This window comes from Protopterus annectens, chromosome 10.part0 (assembly GCF_019279795.1).
Source record: "Protopterus annectens isolate FY-2018-M chromosome 10.part0, PAN1.0, whole genome shotgun sequence".
In the NCBI taxonomy this organism is placed as follows: Eukaryota; Metazoa; Chordata; order Ceratodontiformes; family Protopteridae; genus Protopterus; species Protopterus annectens.
Window position 1 is genome coordinate 395,087,795 of NC_056744.1, and position 26,247 is coordinate 395,114,041.

Genomic DNA, 26,247 nt, shown 5'->3' on the forward strand with positions numbered 1-26,247 from the left:
AGGAATCTGAAGAAATAGACATTTGCTCAGAGGAAACATCATCTTCCTCTTGTCTAGGCCTTTTGTCAGGAGGGGGTTGGGAACCCCCGATTAAAGAAATCTAATCTTCAGCCATTTTGAGCATCTGTTTCTTAGGCATAGGGCCTTGAACAGGACACTGAAGTGTAGTTATTTTAGGTTTAGAAGGAATCTTCGACTTGGAAAACGTTTTAAGTCTGTCTGAAAACACCTTCGGAAACCGATGGCGTTTCTGAAGCACCGACTTCTTTAGAAGCAAAGTCGTTGGAAGGGCCTGAAGGAAAAGGCTGCGTCGGCCTGGTACATTCGATCAAAATATCCGTAGCGGTCCCAGGACTGCGGTAGTCAGGGGCTGCGTCGGAGCCTCACTGAGGACCGGAGACTGGATCAGCAGAGGCCTCGGAATCTGGCGTAGGCCTGGGCTGTCTGTCCTTATCTCTGCGGTTTTTTGTGCACGCTGGTAGTCGGTTGCTCCGACGGCATGGTGTAGTTAAATTTCCTACCGAAGTAGTGTCGTGCGAAATCAAAGCGATAGTACGCTTATTAAACCTAGCGCAAAACCAACAAGTGACGTCGTGGTCTGGGCCTAGGCAAGGTATGCAAAAAGAAAAAATCCTTGAGGCATTTGCTTCCCACAAGAAATACAATTGTTAACTTTTTCTGACATCGGTCTGAGGCAAGAAAAGTTTCCCCAACGGGGTACTTAGCTTTATAGAAGACTTCGGTCTCAAATTCAGATTCGAAAATCTCAGGAGTCAGTCGACCGGCACTTGCGAACTGCTTCTGCTTCGGGCACCGCGTGGAAAGAAAGACTGAAGAAAATGGCGTCTGTTGCATTACTTATACCCCTGGCGCACTGACGTCAGGGAAGAGGTGACAGCAACTGACGCCGGACCAAGACTTTGGAATTCTGGCAGACTGCGGGACCGCCTGATGACAGGATAACCCAAGTGTGATGACTGCAGCAGGGTAACACTATGAACATCTGGCGACTGGCTTAGAAGCATTTGGACCTCAACGGCCTGTCTTTCTTTGCATTTTTTTGGAGTTCCGGTAGTCTGATGGCTAACAGAAGTCATTTCTGGATAATTAAACAGAGAACCAAAATAGAGGCAAAAATGTACCGACAACGGACAGTGTGTGGATTAAATAAAGCACAAAATCGACAGCAAGGTATGCCATGGTCAGGGCCTAGGCAGGGAATACATTACAAATTAAAATCTTTATGGGGTATTTGCTTTCCACAAGTAATGCAATTATTAACTTTTACAGACATCTGTAAGAAGCAAGAAAAAAGTTTCCCCAATGGGGTACTTAGCTTTAAGTTGAAGACTTCGGTTCTGAAACTCAAACGAAAATTTCAGGAGTCGGTCGACCGGCACTTGCGAACTGCTTCTGCTACCGCATGGCAAGAAAGACTGATGTAATGGCATCTACTGCATGTTTTGTACCCCTGATGCCATTGAAGAAGAGACAGCAACCAACGCAGGACCAAAGACGGTTAATCAGGCCGACTGAGGGCAACCTGCCAGCAGATTACCCAAATGTAATGGCCGCAACAGTGAAACACCAAGAACATCTCATCAGCATGTCAAGTTTAAAAGTGCGGGCAGTAAAGCCAAAAATGCCAGTTTTTCTAAAGACAAACTCATTTACATTACAACTAGCACAAAGAGGCTCGTGCAAATGTGAAGATCATCCAGGTAAATCAGGTCAGACACTACCAAGCTTAAGTGAATGCACAAAACAACCTGATGCAAAATGGCAAACAGACTCTGGTAACAGTGCTCTTAAAATGGTTTAGGCCATTACAGAGTAAAGGATAATTGCCTTGATGTCCCTGTATCAGTAGATTAAGGCATGGTTAAAAAAAGTTTTACCACAGTGTCAAATTACTAAGAACCTGGCAGACTGCCCAGGGTAAACTACTTACAAATGAAGAGGTCATGACTGACATGATGAAGGACCAGTACACAAATGGTCAATCTAAAGCAAATTCTAAACTACTGCAATAACTTAGTTTTAACTACATGACCCAGTAGAAACCTGCATGCAACCCACCTAAGCAAAGACATTCACAGAATTAAATGGAAGCAGTAAAATTAAGTCACTGAACTACATAAATACAATACAGTTCAATGCATGCGTCTTATTGTTCTGTCCCATCGTGCATAGTTAAAATGAATGTTTACTCACTTGTTGCTTTTTCTGAGGCAATAATTTTCCACTCGTGTTTAGCAGTGTGCGTTCCAGCAACCGGGGATAGGCTTCCAGAAGAGTTACTGCTCACCTGCTTCAGATCAGTCTCTCGAATAGTCTTCTTCTGCAAAACCAAAAGGGGAGCTACAGAGACCTTGCCAGACAGTTCTCGGATCCTTCAAACCTTTACTGATCTTTACATTTCTAACATTACTGACCTTCCCCCAAGTTCACATCTTGAAATATCTAGCTTATAAAAATACCACATTATGAATGTTTTTCAACTAGCACAAGTGGCAATTTCCACAAGGGAAACAGACCAACTCAGTGGAATATGTAATGAACCTTGTTGGTCAGGTCTGACCATAAGCTAATCACCCTAGACATCCACATCCCTCCCCATCCCCCAGTAAGGAAACCTCCATAAGAAGGCAACTTCATGCTACTAAAGTCAGAAGTGACAAACTTCAAGACACTCATGCAGACAGAACTGAAAGTTCAACTGCAGAGTCCTACACTAAGGCTCTGTGCGAGCACATCCACTCATGCATGCATCGTACCATCCCAAATAGAACCAAGATGCTCTCCTCCAAAAATGAAGCCAATCTGGCGGTCCCCTGCCATAAACAAACTTAAGGAAGAAACTGTTGCAAAAAAGAGGAAAGTCCCAGGATGCAAAACACTCCCTTACCAGCCTCAGTAAAATGTTGAGATCCCTCAAAATCCTCCAAAGCTAGTTACAAAAATAAAACTGCCAAAGATTCCAAAGACCACAAGGCATTCTATAACTATGTCAAGAATCTAAATAGCAATGCTCAGATCTGCTCTGCAACAGAATGGAATTAAATATACTGATCCAAAGGTATTGCCAATATCCTGGCAGATTGATTCAGTGCCAACTTCACCCCCCTCTCACCCCCTAAATAGCCCATATCAATACTAGAAGATTGTGAAATTCCGGTACACACTCTCCAAAGCTAAGAATACAGCATCCATGGGACCAAAGCTAAGAATACAGCATCCATGGGACCAGATGATATCCCGGGCTGTGTACTACATGAACTACAAAATGAACTGGCACCTCACCCAAGTGTAATGTTTAATCACAGCCTCACTTCAGGCTTCATGCCCACTGAGTGGCGCACAGCTACAGTTATCCCACTCCACAAGGGGGATCCACCTTAGATCCCAGGAACTACTGCCCCATCGGTCTGTCGAGCCTGATCTGCAAGGCCGTGGAACATATTATCATGGAACTTAAAGACATTGGCAAACATCAAAACACTGGACCCCATCCAGTTTGGGTTTGTGAAGGGCCGATCTGGACTCCTGAACCAGACTGACTTCTTCAAAGCAGTCTCCAGAGCCATGGACAAGGGGTAGGGGTAAGGTGGTCCACACAGCCTATATGGACCTCGCCAAGGCCTTTGACACCATCCCCAACTCTGGAATCACAGTGAAACTTACTAAGCTGGGCACTGATCCCTACGTCACTTGATGGGTTGCCAACTGGCTTACTGACCAAACCCATACTGTAAAAAGTAGCAGACTTCAAATCCAGCTCCAGACAAGTGACAAGTGGAGTACCTCAGGGTTCAGTCCTGGGACCTCACTTGTTTGGCATCTACTTCTCTGAAGTACAGGCCAATACTAAGGGACTCTGGCTAACAAAGTTCGCAGATGACTGCAAACTGGGAGCCATTACTGAATCTCCAAAAGATGTGGATACTCTACAAAAGGGCCTTACAGAAATGTATGCCTGGTGCCAGAGCGATGGGCTCAAGCTCAATGCCAAAAAATGTATAGTTATCCCCCCCCGGGAAAAAAACATGCACCTGTGAATTACCACATAGGTGGCAGTACACTAAACACCGAAAGTGTGATGAGACTTGGGGACACAAGTGGACCAGTGGTTTCACCTTCAATAACCACATCGCCCACAACAGTCAGGAAATACTATGTGGCACACCTACCTCATCACTATGGAATTTTCATCCAGAGAAAAAGGAGGCCATTGTCCCACTGCACTCATCCCTCATTAGACCCAGACTCTGGAATAGGACTGCCCATACATGTCAAGCAGAGCACCTCTTTGGCCCTCTTCAAAAAGGAACCTCGACGATTGGATGGGAGAAAGGAAATTCACCCCAGGGATCATGTCAGTCACCCTGCTAGACAGGGGTCCAGGAAGTAAATAAATAGTGTGGGAAGAAATAGCCAGGGAATTGCTAGGCTTGTATAGGCCCTAGGGCCGACAGCCTAGTACCAACCTATAAACCTACAAGTATGAAGTTTCCCCCAACACAATGAGAGCTTTGAAGACACTAAATTCCGCCAACCTGCAGCTCAATTTCAACAACTCTTACAGATATCAATACACTACCAAGAGACAGCATCTGACTTCTGCAACTATGTACATGGACAAGCAGACCCTTACCCCCCCCCCCTCAAAATCAACTAAAAAACTAATCTGTACAACTGTTTAAAGAAATCTGAGCACTTTTCTATACATTTCCAAGAGTAACACCATAACAGAGCATTTCAGTAAACGTGAAATCAGGCAAAGAAATCACCTCTGAATAACTGCTTCTAGATGGCCCATCAACTTGTATTATTTATTACTACACAAGTTATGTGGATATTGGGGAATCTGTACCTGAACAAAATGAATGTCGTCATCACTGCCAAACATGTCAGCCTGTCCATCTAACAGGTTCCCATCAAGCAGCTTGTGATCAGCTGAGTAGTACAACGTCTGAATCTGAAAAACAGCAACAGAATACCCATGTATCTACTGTTTTTACAGCTATGCGACTAACAGAAGGTTCCGTAGTGCTATCTTCACACAGTTGCCTCTAAACAGGGTTCCCTCACGGAGGGACACAGAAAATTAACACAAATACTCTTCAATGTGGAACATTTTTTCCTTCTGCTTTACAGCATCGTTTTCTTCTCTCTCCAGTCTTGATACAAAATGCAAGGACAGGAAACAGGGGTCTAAGATGGGCACAAATCACACTTAAACACTGAAAGTGGGCTTATGTCAGTCAATTACACACGCACGATTACTTGCATTTTAGTATATTTTGGGTTTTATCAGCTTGAGGTCCATATTCCAAGCACTGCTACCAAAACATGAGTTTTGAGATGCAGTATAGTAACATCTGCTTCACTGCAAGGAAGGCACAGATCTCCAAGTTTTCCTCCTAAAACTACAAGTGTTCAGGCCAACGTACTCCTGGGTTTAATGCAAACTATTCTTTGCAACACATTGCAAGAATGCATTACCTACAGTTTAGACAGGAACAAAGTCTACTCTTAAAACTAAAACGTATGAACCTGTGCAAGATACAGCCAGTACTTGTTTCAGGCCACAAAGTCTCACTGCACGTGCCTCTTACATTCTCAAAGACACCCCCCAAAAGGCTGATGAAACCCCAAATAAACTAGAAAGCAAATTTATTGTACAGTGAGTGCACTGCAAAAACACAGAAATGAAACTATAATGAAAAGGAACGAGATGAAAATGTGCATTTTAGAAAAATGCAACGGAAGTGAGGGAAGGTAAAAAATAAAAGTATGGGGTAGGATAGTCTTTGGATTAAACATTATGCCAGAAATTTTGAAATCCAGATTAAAGTAATATTCTGGCATACAAAAGCCCACGCTAGATCAAATAGTTTTTGCTTTTTGTTTTGGTAAGGTGGATTGTGCAAGTGTTATGGGGAAATCTGGCTGTCATTTCTGATTTAATAGCTACAGACAAAGTAAACATGAACACAATTCATTTATCCTGTAAAGAATAAACACAGTTAGTTCATCACTGCCCATAGTAGAATTTCTGAAGAGAACTGTGGGCAGGCCTGCTTGCTTCTTTTAGGCAGTACCATCTAGGTTTCTTCATGTTTCTTCAAATCTTGGGAATCCTAGTTTTGTAAATAAACCTATGGGAAGATAAATCAATGGGGAGGAACAACCATTAGAAATCTTTACCTTGTTATGAAAATAATCTGTAAAGGAAAAAAAAAAGTTAACTGTGACAATTTGTCTTCATAGTATGTAAAAGATAATATACGCTCACTCACACATACTTGCAGATGTGCACACACACCCAAGCCCAGCCATACATACAAGTTATTACACATTACATAAAGATTAAAAAAGTCACTCTAGCAGAGAAATCACCCCAAGAGAAAAAAGAAAGAATGAACAGAATGGTTTATTCAGCTCACCTGGAAAACCCCAGGTTCCCAAGCTTAGGGGCACCTATAGTAAAATATTAATTTTTAGGGTCACTGTTTCAAAACAAAAAACAAGCAAGATATGGGACATCCTATACATTTACAGGCTGAAAATATAACCGTCCTAAGAACAGCCCCTGAAAATTTAACTAACCTCCTCCATCAGATGTTCCAGAGACTCTCCATCTTCCCAGATACTGTGCTGCACCCAGTTGATGACCTTTGTGTAGAGTTTACCATTACTGGGCAAAGACACATTGTCTTCAAGCATTACCTCGAGCTACAACAGAAAGTTAGTGACATCAGTAAACAGGCAATTAAATTTAAGCCACACTCACTATATCCAGCGACTAAACTTAGAAAGGTGTAGTGCTACAACTGCATAACACACACACACACACACACACACACACACACACACACACACACACACACACACACACACACACACACACACACACCCCCCATTTTAAATACAGAAAATTAGGATACCATCCACTCAGTTTAGACATTCTAGTTTTATACCCAGCGACTAAACTTAGAAATGTGTGGTGCTACAACTACATAACATGACAGCATATGCTAGCAAGGAGTGATTATGCAAAACCACAGTTTTAGCCAAACAACTTACCATTACAATAGATGTGTGAGGTGGGGAGAGGTCCTTAAAAGCAGATTCTTATCTTATGTACTAATGAAGGCTCAATATTCACTGCTGCAAGTACATGCATGACTACTGCCCATTCCTTGGAGGAGCGGGAGGGAGGTTGGCTGGGGCAGTGGTTTCAGATTCTTAGCTAACAGGTTTACAGACATTTACTAGGCTATTGATCTGTGTGGGTTCTTAAAAAGCATATCCTTACTTTCCCAAAGCAGTGTTTAGCCCTTATAAATTTTGTTCCAAATAACAGGAGGCGGCAGAAGTGTAGAAATTTCTGGGCATAAACGTTTAAAGATGTCTACAGTCTCTGTTAATGGAGGGATAGTCAAGTCTCTTAGGACATTATTTGGACTTCACACTAATTAAACAGGAGAAATGGGCTGAAGGGGGCATAGAGGGGGTCCTATACTTAGATACATGGTACAATAAGGAGTTTTGTTAAAGGCAAGATCGCAAGTCTGGTTCCAGGCCATTATCTTGTCAGAGTCTGGAGGTGAAATCCTTACTACCTTCATCTAATCTGGTGGGTCAGAGGATGTTGACAATGAAACCCTGCACCAATGGGAGTGCTGTAACTGGTTTGAACCAGGCCTCTGGGACTATGCATATACAGTGCTTGTAGAGAGTGCAGTGTTTCTGATAAGGCTCCTAACACTGAGCAGCAATACCTTCATTTTATCTAGATTCTGTTATGGGGGTGAAAACATTTTTAGCCAATGTAGGATAGTCTTGGGGGGGGGGCACAGCAGTAAGGACTACACCATTTGCTATCAGGCTGGTATAAATTGTAACCCCTTAGAATGACACCAAAAGCCAAGCCAAATGCTGAAATCAATCTTTGCTCATAATGCAGTATCACTAATAAACAGCTAACTTCAGCTCTCCCAGTATGAAAACAGAAGTTGAGGAGTGCCACTGAACATTTTTTTTTGTAAAATTCAGTTACTGGCTAATAAATACACTGCCTGAATGCCAGCAAAAAAAATATGGAAAACCCGAAGGAAAATACACTAGAAAAGGTAGAGAAAACACTGCCTGGGAAGGATTCTGCAGCGGTTTAGCAAAAAGCAGTTCAAGCTTCAGCTTTGGTTCGAGAGGTGGCTTTCAGTAGCTTGGAGGAAAAAAAATAATCAAAATGTATTCAGATAACTTTTTAAACAAGTTAGAAGACAGATGTTTTTACTAGAGAACCAAAGTAATTTCTGACAGAAAAGGGCAAGGACAAGGTTTAACAAAAAAGGGAGTCAAGCAAGCAGAAAGGGACTCTCATTCTTCTGTTCATAGACAGTCAGTGAAAAAGTATTCCAATGTTTTTCAATCGAAAATGTGCGCACGACAGAGCGAGCAAGCGCACGACAGAGCGAGCAAGCGCACGACAGAGCGAGCAAGCGCACGACAGAGCGAGCAAGGTGGTTGTCAAATGAGAGATTGCTATCAACTTGGGTCCCCAATTACTTCTTCTGTACTTAATGGATTACCACCCATGTGGTAATTTGTGGGCACTTTTTTTGCCAAAGGGGATGACTATACACGTTTTGGCTTTTAGCTTGAGGCCATGACTCTGGCACCAGTTGTCTGTTTCTATGAGGCTCTTTTGGAGGATGCTTGTGTCGGCTGGAGAGTCGATTACAGTGCCCAGTTTGCAGTCATCTGCGAACTTGGTCAGCCACAGTCCTTCCGTGTTGGCCTGTACCTCCGAGAAATATATACCAAACAAGAGAAGTCCCAGGACTGAGCCTTGTGGGACGCCACTTGTAACTGGTTTGGAGTCTGACATGGCTCCAGCAATTCTAACCATGTGGGTTCTGTCCTGGAGCCAGTTTGCAACCCATCTAGTGACATAGGGGTTTATACTTAAGCTGGTGAGCTTATCTATAATGCCTGAGTGGGGTATAGTATCGAAGGCTTTTGAGAGGTCCAGGTAGGCTGTGTGGACCACCTTCCCCTAGTCAATGGCCTTGGTGACTATTTCAAAGAAATCAGCCAGGTTTAAGAGGCAGGATCTGCCCTTAAAGCCTAACTGGGTAGGATCTAGTGTCTGTAGGTCCCCAATATCTTTATTTATGAGGTCCATGATGATCCTTTCCATAACTTTGCAGACCAAGCTAGTCAAGGCTTATGGGGCGATAGTTTCCAGGATCCGTTGAGGCACCACCTCTGTGGAGAGGGACCACTGTTGCTGTACGCCACTCTTTGGGTGCATATCCTGTAGTAAGGCTGAGATTGAACAGTAGTTTTATGTTTGGGCTTAGCTCTTCTTGGAGTTAATGTAGGACGCAGCCCGGGACACAGTCTCGTCCCATTGATGCTGTGTTTTTTTGCTTTGGAGAGGGCGGCTCTTGCCTGAGCATCTGAGATGTCAGGGGGGCAGCACTCTGCTGGGATAGATATTTGCCCTTTTGGTGGGGAGGGAAGGGAGAAGTTTGCACTGAACCTGTCAGCTAGGATGCTGGTAATGTCTGCGGGTTCGATGTATTTTTTTGTAATTTTGGACCAATTCTGAGCATATCTGGGAATTCCCACCCAGGTTCCTAACATAACTAAAGAAAGCCTTGTGATTATCCTTAGTGTCCTGTGCAATTTTTCTCTTGAAGTTGGCCTTGGACGATTTTGAGTGCCCGTAGTTTTTTGCTAATACTGATCAGAGATGCCTTCCCTTTTTGGGATTTTGCTCCATCATGTAGTAGCTTCCTCCTTCTATTGTATAGTTTGTTTATGGCTGGGGTCCACCAGACAAGACGTCTGCCTTTGGAGGACTGGGTCTTGGTTTTATTTGTAATTGTATGATCCATGCATTCCTGAAGGTGTTCATAGAATGTGCTTACAAAGGATTCTGCGGTCTGGGCCGTATTTTCCATAGGCCTGGGGGATTTGAAGGATTCCACCTCGGTTTTGAGGTGTGTGAAATTTGCTTTAGAGAAGGTTTTCACTGTGGTTTTCTGGGCAGGGGGTGGGGTCGGGATGTGAATATCCAGTGAGATTAGTTTATGGTCTGATCTTACCAGTGAGGGATGCACTTCTGGTCTGGAGCATAGAGTCCCCATGTTGGTGATGATCAGGTCCAGCATGTTTTCCCCTCTTGTGGGAGTGGTAACAAGTTGTTCCATAGCATTTGAGTTTATAAATTCTAGGAACCTTTGGGCTAGGGTGTGGGAGCTAGAGTAATGCTCCCAGTCTATGTTTGGGTAGTTGAAGTCGCCCAATATAATGGTGTTTGGAGAGACCTTCATATTTTCCAGTGTTCTCAGGAAGGCCGAGTGGGGTTCCTGGGTTTGGGAGGGTGGTCTGTAGCAGGCTATAAACTGGAAGGCAGTTTTACCCACTGTTAGTTGCACATGGATAGTCTCTGATGCTTCGTGCTGTGCCACCAACCTGGAGGTGTGGGTACCTGACGAATACTGATACTCTCCCTCCTTTTGTGGTTCGGTCCAAGTTTTGGGCCGAAAAGCATGGTATGAGGTATAACCTGGTAGTGCTGGGGTGCTCTCGGGAGCCTTGAACCAGATTTCTGTTACTGCACAGATATCTATGTTCTCCATGCTAAGGAGAATTTCGAGTGCATGCATCTTGAGGTTTAGACTTCTGGCGTTGAGTAGCATTACTCTTGGCTTCTTATCCCTTGTGATCCTTATAGGAGGTAGGTTTGTCTTTTGAGCCTTGCCTAAAAAAGGCACTATGGGGGTAGCAAGAGCCTTTGCCAATATCCGAAAGCCCAGGGGTGACAGGTGCAAGCCGTCCCTAGCGAAGAATCGGGGCTTGTCGAGCATGTCATCCCAGGCTGACAGGCATTGGATCCCCTTTGAATGACACCAACACTTAAGCCAATTGTTGAAATTGATCATCTTGTCTTCATATCGTGGCATCATTCTTGGCGAGGGTAAGATGCTACTCAAAGGTCAGGGTCATACCAGCCTGGGCTACATGCTCAGAGAGCTCCTCTATGTCTCTTTTCATGTAGTCCAGGGAGGTAAGTCTCAGGTCATTCACACCAGCATGGACAATGAGTCACATTTGTACTTGCCTTGGAGTGACCCGAGTGCTTGTGTTATGTGGCGGATCCTAGCGCTCGACAGGCAGCTCACAGTGACCTTCTCCTTGTTCAGCCTGGTGAGCAGGACATCAATGTGCCTGACGATAGAGTCACCTATTACAAGTGTATCAGGTGTGTTTAGCCTCAAGGGCTGTGACTGTTCGGCACACTGGCTTTGTGAGCTATGTGCTGCACGTGTTTTGTTTTGGGGTAGCGGTTGCTTGGGTGTCTGCTTTGGAGGTCTCCGCTGCTTAGGCAGATTTTTATTTAGAGCCTCAGAGTATGTTTTTGTGTGTTTGGTTTGCTGTTGTGGTAGGTCTATGCGAGACTGGAATTGTAGTGAGTGTGGTTTCCTTCTCCTCCTGACTGGTTATGCCAGTACTGAGTTGAGAGCACTTAAGCCTCCAGTTTGGCTATATGGTTGCATCTCTCACATGTGTTGGAATTTGTTGGGAGGAGGAGAGGGTTGTCTGTGTACATGAGGCAGTTGTAACAATGCCTGAAGATTCCCAGATTCACCAGCTGGACCGGAGAGGAGATGGACAGCTGACCTTTGGACATGCTAGAATAGTATTGGGAATTCCTTTATAATTGAAAAAAAAGGGCCAATGGGAAAAGTACAGTTTTGTACCTACCATAAATGTAGATGTCCGATAGGTATGCATCTGCAGTCATAACATATGGGTTGTCCTGCCTCAGGCAGCCCTTTGGTCGGCCGGATTCCAAAGTCTGGGTCTGGCCTCGGCTGATGTCGCACTTTCCCCGACGTCAGAGCGTCTGGGGTATAAAAGCATCAGCAGACACCATCTTCCTCAGTTTTTCTTGCCCCAGATGCCAGGTGCCCTCTAGGAAGGCTAAATTTGGAGAAATGCAATAAATTCCAAACATTTGCAAAAATATATACACAAACAAATACACCATAATAGATCCCCGAGCTAGCTAATAGAGGGGTAAGCACCCTAGGAATACCACAGAGGGGAAGGAGGGAGGGTAAACCTGACTACAGATGCATACCTATCGGACATCTACATTTATGGTAGGTACAAAACTGTACTATGTCCTTCAAGGATGCATCTGCAGTCATAACATATGGGTAGAATACCATAGCCAATCTGGGGGTGGAGGTACTAAGAAAAGGATGGTGTAGTTAAGATACCCTGCAGGACTGCTGTAGTAAAACCTGCTCTGGACTGCTGTAGTAAAACCTGCTCTGGATCTGGAGTACAAAGGTAAATTGTAATGCTTGGCAAATGTATGCACGGAGCTCCATTTAGCAGCTTCTAAAATGTCCTTGGTAGCCACCCCTCCTAGGAAGGCTGTAGTGGTGGCTGTGGCTCTCGTGGAATGAGGCCTAATGTTTGCAGGAACAGTCTTTCCATGAAAGGAGTAACAGAAACAAATGCAATTTCCTATCCATTTTGAAATAGTCTGTTTGGAAATTGCTTTTCCTTGTGCCCCAGAGGCATATGCTACAAACAGTTGGTCAGTCTTTCTGTAACTTTTAGTTCTGTCCAAATAGTAGCGTAATTGTCTGTGTATATCCAGAGTGTGTAGAAGTTTCTCCCCTTTATTTTGTGGATTTGGAAGAATGTAGGCAAGTGAATTGCTTGGTTCAAGGATACCCTAGATACCACCTTTGGCATAAAAGTAGGATTGGTTCTCAATGAAACTCTGTCTTGACGGAAAATAAGAAATGGCTGCACTGCCATTAAAGCTTGTAACTCAGATACTCTTCTTGCTGAAGTTATGGCCAGAAGGAATGCAGTTTTCCAAGACAGAAACTGTAGATCCGCCGATGCTGCTGGTTCAAAGGGAGGAAGTGTTAGTTTCTCCAGCACAAAGTTAAGGTCCCAAGTAAAGGTGGTTTCCTTGGAGGATTGATGTTTTTGATTCCTCTCAGAAATTGTCTTGAGAGGATGCGAGAAGATAGGTGGATTAACATTGTATTCTGCTGAAATTGCTGAGGCATGTATCTTAATGGAAGAATAAGACAGGCCATTGTGGAACAATTCTGCTAAGTATTCCAGGATATGTGCCATGCTCATCACGGTCACATCCAGGCCTTTTGTTGTGTTCCAGATGAGAAATCTTTTCCATTTTGCTGAGTATGCCTTCCTTGTGGAAGGCCGGCGATCTTCCATAATAATGTCCTTTACTCTCTGTGATAAGCTATTCTGAGGAGGAGTCATGGTATTCTCCAGGCAGTTAGCTGCAAGGTTTTCAAGTTGGGATGCAGGATCTTGAAATTGTTCTGCGTCAGAAGTGGCCATAGGGGGAAGAGGCCACGGTTTCGTCTGACATGCTCTTCAACAGTAGGTACCAGTGCTGCCTCGGCCAGTCTGGAGCTATCAGAATCACTCTTCGCTGTTCTGCCCTGATCTTCAGTAAAACCTTGGACATTAATGGGAGTGGTGGGAAAGCATAGACTTTTAGAGCTTTCCAGCTGAAAGAGAGAGTCCACCTTCCATGCTTGTGGGTGGTATGTCCTTGAGCAGAATGTCTTCAGTTGATGATTGTGGGGTGAGGCGAACAGATCTATCTCCGGCCTTCCCCATGATTGTGTTACGAGTAAGATGTCTGGGTGCAGCATCCATTCGTGTGCATCCATGGTAGTTCTGCTTAAGCTGTCTGCCAGTGTATTGTCTTTCCCTGGCACGAACTGGGACTGTAGTTGTATATTGAGTTTCAAGCAAAGTTCCCATAGGTTCATGGCCAGTCTCCATAGAGGGTAGGAATGCGTGCCTCCTTGCTTATGTACCACATAACTGTGGTGTTGTCTGTCCTTATGTCCAAGGTGGCCTTGATGAAGGAAAGGTTTGAAGGCCTCGAAGGCCTCGATTGCGTGCATCACTGCCAGCATTTCCTTTTGGTTTATGTGCATGCGCAGCTGTCCTTGAGACCATAGCCCTTGGATACATTTGTCCTCCATGTGTGCTTCCCAACCTCGGTCTGAAGCGTCCGTGGGGATGGTTTGGTTTGTTGAAAGGCAACCCTCTGTTGGACTGGCAGGCTTGAGCCCACCACAGGAATTCCTTTTGAAGGAAAGGAATGAGTGGGATCAAAGTTTCTAAGCTGTGACTGTGCCGAGTCCATACACTCCTTAGGTACCATTGCAATTTTCTTATATGCAGCCTGGCTTGTGGAATCAGAATTATGCAGGATGCCATGTAACCCAGGGCCTGCAGGATTTTCCTTGCAGTCAGCTGAGTTTGTCTCGTCAGATTCTTGAAGTAATCCAGAATTTGTTTTTGTTTTTCTTCTGTGAGAAAAGGCCATTTGGGTGGTTGTGTCTAGATCTGCACCCAAAAAGGTTATTCTTTGGGATGGAACAAGTCTTGATTTTTGGATGTTGACTGTGTATCCCAAGGCCTGTAATAGGTGGATGGCATAGTCCAAGTCCTTTAACAAATTTTTCTTGTTGTCCGCTTGTATAAGGCAGTCGTCCAGATATGGGTAGATTTGAATCCCCTGAAGTCTGCAGTGTGCAATTACTGATGCCAGGCATTTCGTGAATACTCTGGGCGCAGTAGATAAGCCAAAGGGCAATGCTGAGAATTGATAATGCTCTGATCCTGCAAGAAATCTGAGGTGTCTTCTGCAACTTTGTTGAATAGGGACATGCAGGTATGCCTCCTCGAGATCTAGAGTCACCAGCCAAGACTCCTTGCCCAGCATGGGAAGAAGTTGCTGTAGGGTCAGCATCTTGAATTTTGGCATGATGAGGTAAGTATTCAGTGCGGACAGGTCGAGAATAGGCCTCCATTGATTTTCTTTTCTTGGAACAAGAAATAATCTGGAATAAAATCCTTGGCCTTGTTCCGAAAGAGGTACCTTTTCTATGGCTTTCATTTGTATTAATTTGCTTCAAAGCCTCTGCCCTCTGATTTGGTGGCAGGTCTGGCATTCCTTTTCTTTTTGGCAATGTGTGGAAATGGAACCTGTATCCTTTGTCTATTATTTGCAGTGTCCATGTGTCCCTTGTGATGTAATGCCAATTTTGAGAATAAAGAAAGCTTTCCGCCCAATGGTGCTTCTAATTGAGCCCTGGTCGGCGGAGTCAGAATAAAGTCATTGAGTCTGTCCTGGTGTAGCAGTTGTTGTTGTTCCTGCACTACCTCTCTGGTTGGGAGGCTGCCACTGACAGCCTCTGTAGGAGCCTCTAGCTTGCCCTCTACCTCTGGCACACCTGTTCCTGCCTCTCTGGGATCTGTCTGAGTCTGGAAAGGACCAATTCTTAGTAGGCCAATTTCTGATGAATCTCGGTGGTTGTACTTGCAGAAAGTCCTTGACTGTTTGCACAGATTTCGCCTTTTCTTCAAACTTCAAGACCTCCTGAGCCGTGGAACCAAATAATTTTTGTTTTTCCATTGGAGCATCCAGGAGCTTAGCTTTAACATGGTCTGGTAAAGATTGTTCCTTCAACCAGGCATGCCTACGTATAACTGCCCCTGTCATAGCTGACCTACATGAAGCTTCCAGTGCATCATAACCACACTGCAAAAAATGGTTGCTAACCTGCTGTGAGTTATGTACCAGATCCTGAAGTGATTTACGGTCAAGGGCTTCAGAAGAGGAAAGCTTCTTATGCAATTCATCTAACAAATACTCTTGGTACTGAATCATATGAAATTGACAATTTAATGCCCTCATGGAAAGAGTTGCAGAAGTATATACTTTCTTTCCCCATCTCTCTAAAGCTCTAGACTCCCTTTCAGAAGGTAGAGGATTTTTAGCAGTGGCAGCTGCAACCACTTTTGGGCCCTGGGAAAGTTTCTGGGTCTGCAGAGTGGGCCTTGTACAGATGTAGATGAGAATCCGGGACCCTGTAGTACCTATCAGGTTTGGCAGGAGCCAGAGGGAGAGAATCAGGGGCTGTACTAGCATCAGAGTACACATCATCAATAACATTCAAAACAGGAGGTATAGCTAAAGGCCTATGCTGAGGTAAATGTAAAAAGGTCCTTAAATCTCTTTCTAGAATCAGAAAATTCCTGGCCCTGCTGTTGAAAATGTTCTCTCAGAGTGCAGTGTCTCACCAAATGAAAACTCTTCAGGAGGGGAGGCCGAAGGAATAGATTCTTCAGCATCAGAATCCTCGTAGGCCGAATAAGCCTCCTCCTGGTGATCTGACAACACAGATCCATCCGTAGACTCATCTAAAGAGTGGGGGTCAGAGGGCTCAGCCCTGGGCCTTTTGTCTGGTGGTGGTTGAGAGCCCCTGTCCGGGTGAGGTTGAGAACCCCTAATTAAAGAGATAAGATCCTCTGATAGGCTGAGAATCTGAGAGCCAGTAGAAGATCTGAGAGGTAATCTTGGGAGGCAAAGCTTTAGCAAGTTTAGCAGCTTTAGCCCTAGAAAAGGCCTTAATGGACATGGATGCAAGGGGTCTGGCTGGACATGGATGTAGGGGGTCTGGCTGCACCACGTGCAGGAGTAGACTTGTCTAAAGGGATGGTGTCGGACATTTCCTGGACACCGGTTTCAGTAGGTAATTCAATAACAGACTCGGCTGGGGCCTCCAGGGCCGAGGTAGTCGGTGGATTCGGTTAAAGGAGGCACAGAGGACTCTGTTTCAGCCGAAACAGAGACACTCGCGGTAGGCCTAACCGTGGTTTCAGCTGAAACCGCGGGCCGCGAGTGTCGGTCCTTGTCCTTCCGTTTTTTCACCACATGTGAAGTCGGAGTCTCCGACGGCATCTTGTACGCAAAATTAGCCCCAAAGAATTCCTCTGCAAACTCCGACCGACGTCTAAGAGTTCGTCGGTTGGAAGCACAGGCTGAGCAGGCCGAAACGTCGTGGTCTGGGCCTAAGCAAGGGAGGCAGAAAGAGTAGAAATCCTTATGGAGGTATTTTTTCCCACAAGTTAAACAATTATTTACTTTATCTGACATCGGCTGAGGCAAGAAAGAGTCCCCAACGGGGTACTTAGCTTTTTCGAAGTCTTCGGTAGATGAATCACAGGAGCTGGCCGACCGGCACTTGTGAACTGCTTCTGCTTCGGGCACCACGCGGCAAGAAAGACTGGGGAAGATGGCGTCGGCTGATACTTTTATACCCCAGACGCTCTGACGTCGGGGAAAGTGCGACATCAGCCGAGGCCAGACCCAGACTTTGGAATCCGGCCGACCGAAGGGCTGCCCGAGGCAGGACAACCCATATGTTATGACTGCAGATGCATCCTTGAAGGACATCAAGGTACTCTAGGGGAGTTTGTGAGGGTGTAGTGCTTTTAATTTTTTAGTGCTGACTTATATAATTACTTTAGTGAGCAAGTGCCAGGTAACTTAAATGCAATGTGTTACAGGCAACTTAAATGCAAAAACGACACACAGTAACTTTCTTCCAAAGTGAAACAAGGAAATAAGTACAGTAAGCAATGCAGATATCACTAGGGATCCACAGATGCGCTGAAAAGCCGCTTTTAGGTGGAATTAGCTTTTCAGGGAAATAAGCAAGCATACAAACAAAGCTAGATTCAGCAGGCCTGGATCTAGTCTATGCTACAGCAAACAAGGTATACCAATTTCAGTAAGAAACAGCTCAAATATGCAGGCACTATAAGCCTTTAACCAGAAATTCCCAGCTCAGAAGGGTAGAGTTCAGCCTCTCCTCCCACAAGAGTGCAGACCACGAACCCTCTTAATGTAAAATAACTGGCTTGAAGCCCAAGGGCTTAAAACAGAATTAATACACTTTTAGAATAAGACACTGAGCCCTCAATCAGCAGTTCCCAACTTAGAAGGATGTAAGCTACCTGTTCTGCCACCACAGTGCAGACCACAAACCTTCTTAATGTAAAACTGGTCTGAAGCCCAAGTGCTTAAACTAAAAGGCTTAGAATGAGTTACACCAAGCAGTAATAAATACAATTAAGTACTTTTAAGATGACGCAAAATCAAAATAAAGTAGGAAGAAACAAATACAGTAAAAGCAGATTTTTTTTTTTGTTAGTGGAAAGAGAGAAAGGAAAGAGAAAGGAGTAGCAGAAACTAAGCTGATTGGCCTTCTCAAATGTTCTCCCTGTACTGGGTAGAATGAGGTAATGACACTAGACTGGGAGGAGGGTCACAGATCAAATTTACACTAGGGGCGGGCAACTGCAAAGCCACCAACTATAAAAACACTATACCAACAGGGAGGGAGGTTGGGAAACTGCAGAAATGTTTCTCGCAGCTGAAAAGCAGCAGTGAGCCTTTAAATGAAAGTTTTAAACAGCTAAAGGAGCCTCTAGAAAAAAAAGAGTTTAACTGCAACAAGTTATCAGAAACAAACAACCCAACAGATGCTTAATAAAAGTGAAGTGTGAGAGAGGAAGGGAGGGAGAAAAAAAGGAGAAGAGAAAAGTACAGTTTTGTACCTACCATAAATGTAGATGAGTGTATACATTGCTGCAGTACACTTGGGTTATCCTGCCGTCAGTCGGCCAGAGTTCCAAAGTCTTGGTCCGGCGTCCGTTGCGGTCGCTTCTTCCCTGATGTCAGTGCGCCAGGGGTATAAGATGCAGCAGACGCCATTTTCTTCACTTTTTTTCTTGCCCCATATGTCCAGTGCCCCCAAATAGGCAGGCGATGCAAATTGCTCATAAAAATACATGACAAATGCAAACAAACTTCCAGTTACCAGCAAATACACCACATTAGTAGTAAAGGGTATAAGGCATAGATAAATACTCATCTACATTTATGGTAGGTACAAAACTGTACTATGTTCATAGTGTTACACTGCTGCAGTCATTTCACTTGGGTAGAATCCCAAAGCTGAGGTTGGTGGCTGGTTCTACAAGGCATTAGGGGTGGCTATAAGGCCCTGCAGCACTGCAGTGGCAAAGCCAGCTCTGGATTTAGAGTAAAGAGGCAGGTGGTAATGCTTGGTAAAGGTATGCACAGAACTCCAAGTTGCAGCTTCCAAAATGTCCTTGGTAGGTACTCCTCTGAGGTAGGCAGATGAAGTGGCTGTAGCCCTGGTGGAATGAGACCTAATGTTGCTAGGTACAGTTTTCCCATGTTGTATATAGCAGAAATGTATACAGTGCCCTATCCATTTTGAAATGGTCTGTTTTGATATAGCTTTTCTCTGCGCTCCTGCAGCATATGTTACAAACAATTGCTCAGTTTTCCTGAAAGCTTTCGTTTTGTCCAAGTAGAAGCGTAACGGTCTGTGTATGTCCAAGGAATGTAGAAGTCTCTCCCCTTTATTTTGGGGATTTGGATAAAATGTTGGCAAAATTAATGGTTTGGTTTAGAGCCACACTTGATACCACCTTTGGCATAAAAGTAGGGTTTGTTCTTAAAGACACCCCTGTCTTGGTGAAAAATGATGAAAGGTTCCACTGCCATTAGTGCCTGTAATTCTGAAACTCTTCGTGGTGAAGTTATTGCCAGAAGCGGAGCAGTTTTCCATGAGACATTTTAATTCTGCTGAATTGGCTGGTTCAAAAGGGGTGAAGTTAATTTCTCCAAGTCAAAGTTGAGGACCCAGTTGGAGTTGGTGCTCTACAGGGCGGTCTTATGTTTTTGGCCCCTCCGAGGTACTGTTTTAGCAAAGGATGAGAGAAAATTGGTGGATCTGCGTTGTAATGAGCAGAGATGGCAGAGGTGTGGACCTTAATGGATGAAAAGGATAGGCCTTTGTCCAGCATTTCAGTTAAATATTGAGAAATCTGAGGAATATTTGGGACAAGAGGGCCAAGTCTGTGTGCCTGGTTCCAGGCACAGAATTTCCATTTATCCGAATAGCACAGAATTTCCATTTATCCGAATAGGCTTTCCTAGTGCTAGGCCTCCTGGCCTCCAAAATGACATCCATAACAGCTTTAGAGAGGGGTGTTTCCTTGACTAAGGTATCTGCCATGCAGCCAGGTTTAAAGTTGAGCTGGCTGTGAAGTATGATTGTTTTGCAGAGTCAGAAGATGTGGAATTTGAGGCAGTATCCATGGTGGCCCTTGTGCTAAGTTCTTTAAGATTGGGTACCAGTGCTGGCGTGGCCAGTCTGGAGCTATCAGGATCATTCTTGGCTTTTCTTGTCTGGCTTTCAGGAGTACCTTTGAAAGGAGAGGCAGTGGTGGGAAGGCATATACTTGAAGGTTTTTCCAGCTGAAAGAGAAGGCATCCACTTTCCATGCTCGAGTGTGGCAAGTCCTTGTGCAGAATTTCTGTAGCTGGCAATTCATTGGGGAGGCAAATGTCCGAACTCCACCATTTTTGTGCTATCATGCTGAATATTTGTGGATTTAATTTCCACTCGTGCAGATCCATGATGTTTCTGCTCAAGTCATCTGCCAGAGTGTTTTTCTCTCCTGGCAGGAATTGTGCTTGCAGATGAAGATTAGAGCGGTGTTCCACAAGGTCATGTCTTGTCTGCAGAGGGGATATGAAAGAGTGCCCCCGTGCTTGTTTTATTTACCACATAACTGTGGTGTTGTCTGTCTTTAGTAGTAGTGGTCCTGGATGCAGAAGGTCCTTGAAAGCTATAAGGGCATTTTGTACAGCTAGCATCTTTTTGATTGATGTTAAGATGCCTTTGTTCTGTGGTCCACTTGCCCTGAATACATTTTCCTGCCATGTGTGCTCCCTAGGCATAATCCGAAGCATCTGTTGTCAGTGTCTGCCTGGCTGTGGGTTGGGTGAAAGGCTGTCCCTTGAGGTGACAGGCTTGTGCCCACCACTGAAACTCCTGCTGAAGTCAAGGGATAATTGGTATTACTGGTTTCCAAACTGACTGTGTTGAGACCAGACACTCTTTCGGTACCATTGTAGTTTCCTCATATGCAGTCTGCATATGGAATTAGTAGTATGTAAGATGCCATGAACCCCAAGGCCTGCAGAATTTTTCTTGCAGGGAGTTGGGTTTTTGTTGCCATCAATTGAAAATATTGAGTCAGTTGTCTTTGCTCATCTGGCATGAGATAAGCCATCTGGGCCGTTGTATTTAAGCTGGCACCCAGGAATATTATCTCCTGTGAGGGCACTAGTTTTGACTTCTTTTCGTTTACTCTGTACCCAAGGCAAATTAGCAATTGTTTTACGCCAGATGCTTTAGAATAATGTTTTTGCTCTCTGCCTGAATAAGGCAGTCGTCCAAGTATGGGTAAATTTAAATTCCTTTCTGTCTGCAAAATGCAATTACTGGTGCCAGGCATTTTTTAAAGACCCCGAGCGCAGTAGATAAGCCAAAGGGCAGTGCAGAGAATTGGTAATGCATTGAACCAGCTAAGAATCTGAGGTATCTTCTGCAATTTTGTCAGATAGGGACATGCAGGTATGCCTCCTTGAGGTCCAAAGTAACGAGCCAAGCTTTCTTGCCTAGCATGGGAAGAAGCTGAATTTTGGAACATCCAGGTAAGTATTTAGAGAAGATCCAGAATGGGCCTCCAGGCTTTGTCCTTTCTAGGAACCAGAAAGAGTAAGAGTAAAATCCTTTTCCTTGCTCCTGTGTTGGTACCTTTTGAATAGCTCTCATGTTCACGAGTACTAGCCTCTGCCCATTGATTTGGTGGAAGGTTTGGCATTCCTTTTAACCTTGGCAGAGTGTGAAAGTGGAACCTGTAACCTTGAGATACAATATTGAGAACCCATTGGTCTGTTGTGATCATACGCCAATTGTGAATGAAAAGTGCTATTGGCTGCCAAGAGAGAAGTGCTTGGCAGCTGTAGTGGGAAGTCATTGGGGCTGCTTTCTATAAGTTTGAGGCCTGTCTTCCCCTCCTTTCTGGGTTGAAGCACCCCATTGTCTAGGCCTGTAAGAACCTTGTGGCTGACCTCTGCCTCTTGGGCGTCTGTATCTGCCACTTTTGAGGTCTATCCGTAACTGGAAAGGACCAATTTTTCGTTGGCCAATTTCTGCTAAATCTAGGAGGCTAAACCTGTAAGAAATCCTTCACAGTTTGCATAGATTTTGCCTTATCCTCCATTTTCTTTAATACACGTAAAAATCAACTGCCAATCATTAGCGGACCGGAGTTCCGCTGTGGTGACCCCTAACCAGGAAAAGCCGAAAGAGAAAAAGTACAGTTTTGTACCCACCATAAATGTAGATGTCCGATAGACATGAAAATGCAGTCATAACATGTGGGTTGTCCTGCCTCAGGCAGCCCTCGGTCGGCCGGATTCCAAAGTCTGGGTCCGACGTCGGCTGATGTCGCATTTCTCTCCGACGTCAGAGCGGCTGGAGTACATAAGCATCAGCCGACGCCATTTTCTTCAGTGTTTCTTGCCCCAGATGCCAGGTGCCCTCCAAGGAAGGCTGTAATCAAATTGGAAGACAAAAACAGGACTCCAAACAAATAAATGAGCAATAAAACAAATACACCATAACGGATATCCCCAGCTAAGAGTAACAGGGATAGGAGTGGACCCTAGGCATAGAGGGGTATGGAGGGAGGGAAAACTGTACTATGTCCTTCAAGAATGCAACTGCAGTCATAACATGTGGGTAGAATACCATAGCTTAGCTGGGGGAGGAGGAATGCTCTAGGAAAGAGATGGTGTGGCAATCAAACCCTGCAGGACTGCCGAAGCAAAGCCTGCTCTGGATCTGGAGTATAGAGGGAGATTGTAGTGTTTGGAGAATGTATGCACGGAGCTCCATGTAGCAGCTTCTAGAATGTCCTTGGTAGGCACCCCTCTTAAGAATGCTGTAGAGGTGGCTGTAGCTCTGGTGGAATGTGGTCTGACGTTGGCTGGAACAGTCTTTCCATGAAAGGAATAACAGGATCTGATGCAATGTCCAATCCATTTAGAAATGTTCTGTTTTGAAATTGCTTTTCCTTGGACTGCAGAGGCATAAGCTACAAAAAGTTGGTCAGACTTCCTACTGGCCTTGCTGTCCAGGTAGTATCGAAGTTGTCTGTGAATGTCCAAGGTATGCAACAGTCTTTCGCCCTTATTCTCAGGATTGGGGAAGAAAGCAGGCAAATGAATGGCTTGATTTAAAGAAACCCTAGATACCACCTTTGGCATAAAAGTAGGGTTGGTCCTTAATGAAACCCTGTCTCTAAACCCTTCTTGCTGAGGTAATTGCCAACAGGAAAGCTGTCTTCCATGAGAGAAATTGCAAGTCAACTGAAGCTGTTGGCTCAAATGGAGGTAGAGTCAGTTTTTCTAAGACAAAATTGAGGTCCCAGGCTGGCACCGGGGCCTTTCTTGGTGGCTTAATGCTCTTGATTCCCCTGAGGAATTGTCTTAGTAAGGGGTGAGAAAAAACAGGAGGATCAGTGTTGTATCTAGCTGAAATAGCAGATGCATGCATCTTTATGGAAGAATATGAGAGGCCGTTCTTTAACATATCTGCCAAATATTCCAAGATAAGTGGGATGTTCCAACAATGATGCATCATGTCCCTTGCTGGTATTCCAATTGCTGAATCTTTTCCACTTTGCTAAGTAAACCTTTCTGGTGGATGGTCTTAGAGCCTCTGTTAGTATCCGCTGAACTTCCTTGGAGAGAGATAAGCTGAAGTTATTTATGGGATCTCCCAGGCGGTTAGCTGCAGTGTCTGAAGATTTGGATGCAGTGTTTAGAAATTGTGTTGAGTCAAAAGTAGAGGCCGCTGGGGGAGGGCCCACCTCCTGGTGTGACATATGCTCCGTTAATAGTGGGTACCAGTGTTGTCTTGGCCAATCCGGAGCTATTATGATTCCCTTGGGCTTCTCTGCTTTGATCTTTAGTAATACTGAGGTCATCAGTGGCAGAGGTGGGAATGCATAGATTGCTAGGGAGTTCCAGTTGAATGAGAGGGCATCTATTTTCCAAGCTTTTGGATGGTATGTCCTTGTGCAAAATTTTGGTAGAAGATGGTTGAGGTGAGAGGCAAATACGTCCACTTCTGGCTTGCCCCATGTCGAAGTGAGTTGTCTGAAGGCCTTCGGATGTAACCTCCACTCGTGTGGATCTGTGAAATTCCTGCTTAGGCTGTCCGCCAACACATTGTCTTTTCCTGGAACAAACTGGGATTGTAACTGGATGTTTAGGCTCAGTGATTTCTCCCAAAGCTGCATTGTCAGTCTGCAAAGGGGTAAGAGTGGGTGCCCCCCTGCTTGTTTATGTACCACATCACAGTGGTGTTGTCTGTCTGTATCATTAAATGGCCTTGCTGGAGTTGGTGTTGAAAGGCCTCGATGGCATGCATTACTGCCAGCATTTCCTTTTGGTTTATATGCAGATGCGTTTCCTTTGGAGACCATTGTCCTTGTACACACCTGCCTTCCATGTGCGCCCCCCATCCAAGGTCTGAGGCGTCTGTAGTCATGGTCTGTGTTATCTGTGGTTTTGTGAATGACATACCTGTGTTTTCCTGGCTCACCGAGGCCCACCATAGGAATTCCTTTTGTAGGCATGGAATGAGTGGTATGATTGTCTCCAAGTTGCTGTGTTGAGAACAAATGCTTTTTAGGTACCATTGAAGCTCTCTCATGTGTAGTTTTGCTAATGGAACCAGAAGAATGCAGGATGCCATGTAACCCAGGGCCTGTAGGAATCTCCTTGCAGTCATCTGGGTGAGTTTTGCTAAACCTTTGAAGTAATGAGTTAACTTCTCTTGCTCGTCTTCTGTCAGGTAAGCCATCTGAGAGGCTGTGTCTAGTTTGGCTCCTAAGATTATTTGCTGGGATGGCTGCAGTCTTGACTTTTGGAAGTTGACCGTGTATCCCAGAGCTTGAAGTAATCGTATGACATAATCCAGGTTTTTTGTCAACATCAATTTGTCGTCCGCTTGTATGAGGCAGTCGTCCAGGTACGGGTAAATTTGTATACCCTGGAGCCTGCAATGAGCAATTACTGAAGCCAGGCATTTTGTAAATACTCTGGGCGCAGTAGATAAGCCAAATGGCAATGCTGAGAATTGATAATGCTCTGGCCCTGCAAGAAATCTGAGGTATCTTCTGCAGCTGTGTCTGATAGGGACATGCCTGTATGCCTCCTTGAGGTCCAGAGTAATCAGCCAAGACTCCTTGCCCAGCATGGGAAGGAGTTGCTGTAAGGTCAGCATTTTGAACTTTGGTACTATGAGAAAGGTGTTTAATGCAGACAAGTCCAGTATTGGTCTTCATTGAGATTCTTTTCTTGGAACAAGGAACAGTCTTGAGTAAAACCCCTGGTCTTGTTCTTGTTGTGGAACTCTTTCTATTGCTTTCATTCGAGTCAGCAGAGTGATTTGCTTGATAGCCTCTGCCCTCTGATTTTGTGGTAGGTTTGGCATGCCTTGTTTTCTTGGTAAGGTATGAAAATGAAACCTGTACCCTCGGTCTATAATGTCCAAAATCCATTTGTCCTTTGTCAGTCTGTGCCAGTTTTCTGCAAACAGAGATAATTTCCCGCCCAAGGGAGCTTCTAGTTGTTCCCTGGTAGGCGGTGGTAGAGGAAAGTCATTGAGTTTGTGGTTGTGGGGCAGGTGAAACCCCTGCGTCACTTCTTTGGTTTCCTGGCTGCCATTGTCGTCCCCTGTAAGGGCCTCTGTATTGGCCTCTTCCTCGGCCACGTCTGTTCTTACCCCTTTGAAACTTTTCTGGATTAGGAAAGGACCAGTTCTTTGAAGGCCAGTTCCTACTGAATCTGGGGGGGTTGAACCTGGAGGAAATCTTTCACAGTCTGAACTGATTTTGCTTTTTCTTTGATGGTCTTTAACACATCCTTAGCATTTGCACCAAAAAGCTTGTTCTTTTCCAAAGGTGCCTCCAGAAGTTTTGCTTTTACATGATCTGGTAGAGGTTGATCTTTTAACCAAGCATGTCTACGAATCACTGCCCCTGTCATAGCTGCCCTACATGAAGCTTCCAGTGCATCATATCCACACTGCAGGAAGTGATTGCTTACTTGCTGAGTGTTATGTACAGCTTCCTGCAAAGTCTTCCTGTCTTAAAGGATCAGGAGAAGCTAATGTTTTTTGTAAATCTTCTAAGAGATAATCCTGATATTGTAACATATGAAAAAGGCAATTTAAAGCTCTCATAGATAAGGTAGTGGATGTGTAAACCATTTTGCCCCATCTCTCTAATGACCTCGCTTCCTGTTGGAGGGCAAAGGATTTTTTGAGGTGGAGGCTGAAACTCCTTTAGGCCCCTGTGAAATAGTTTCCAAATCAGCAGTATGGGCCTTGAATAAAT

General features: G+C 44.7%; 1 protein-coding gene across 2 annotated transcripts in view; it reads right to left on the bottom strand.

Moving 5' to 3' along the window:
* The window catches only part of LOC122813157 (influenza virus NS1A binding protein), a 462,133-nt gene that overhangs the window by 321,105 nt on the left and 114,781 nt on the right, over nucleotides 1–26,247 (bottom strand). For both annotated transcript variants that reach the window (XM_044085313.1, XM_044085312.1), the window contains exons 7-9: nucleotides 6,613–6,738; nucleotides 4,874–4,978; nucleotides 2,215–2,341 (exon numbers count right to left, since the gene is read on the bottom strand). In XM_044085313.1, coding sequence (XP_043941248.1) covers nucleotides 2,215–2,341; nucleotides 4,874–4,978; nucleotides 6,613–6,738 — 358 coding nt within the window. The remainder of the gene's footprint in view (nucleotides 1–2,214; nucleotides 2,342–4,873; nucleotides 4,979–6,612; nucleotides 6,739–26,247) is intronic.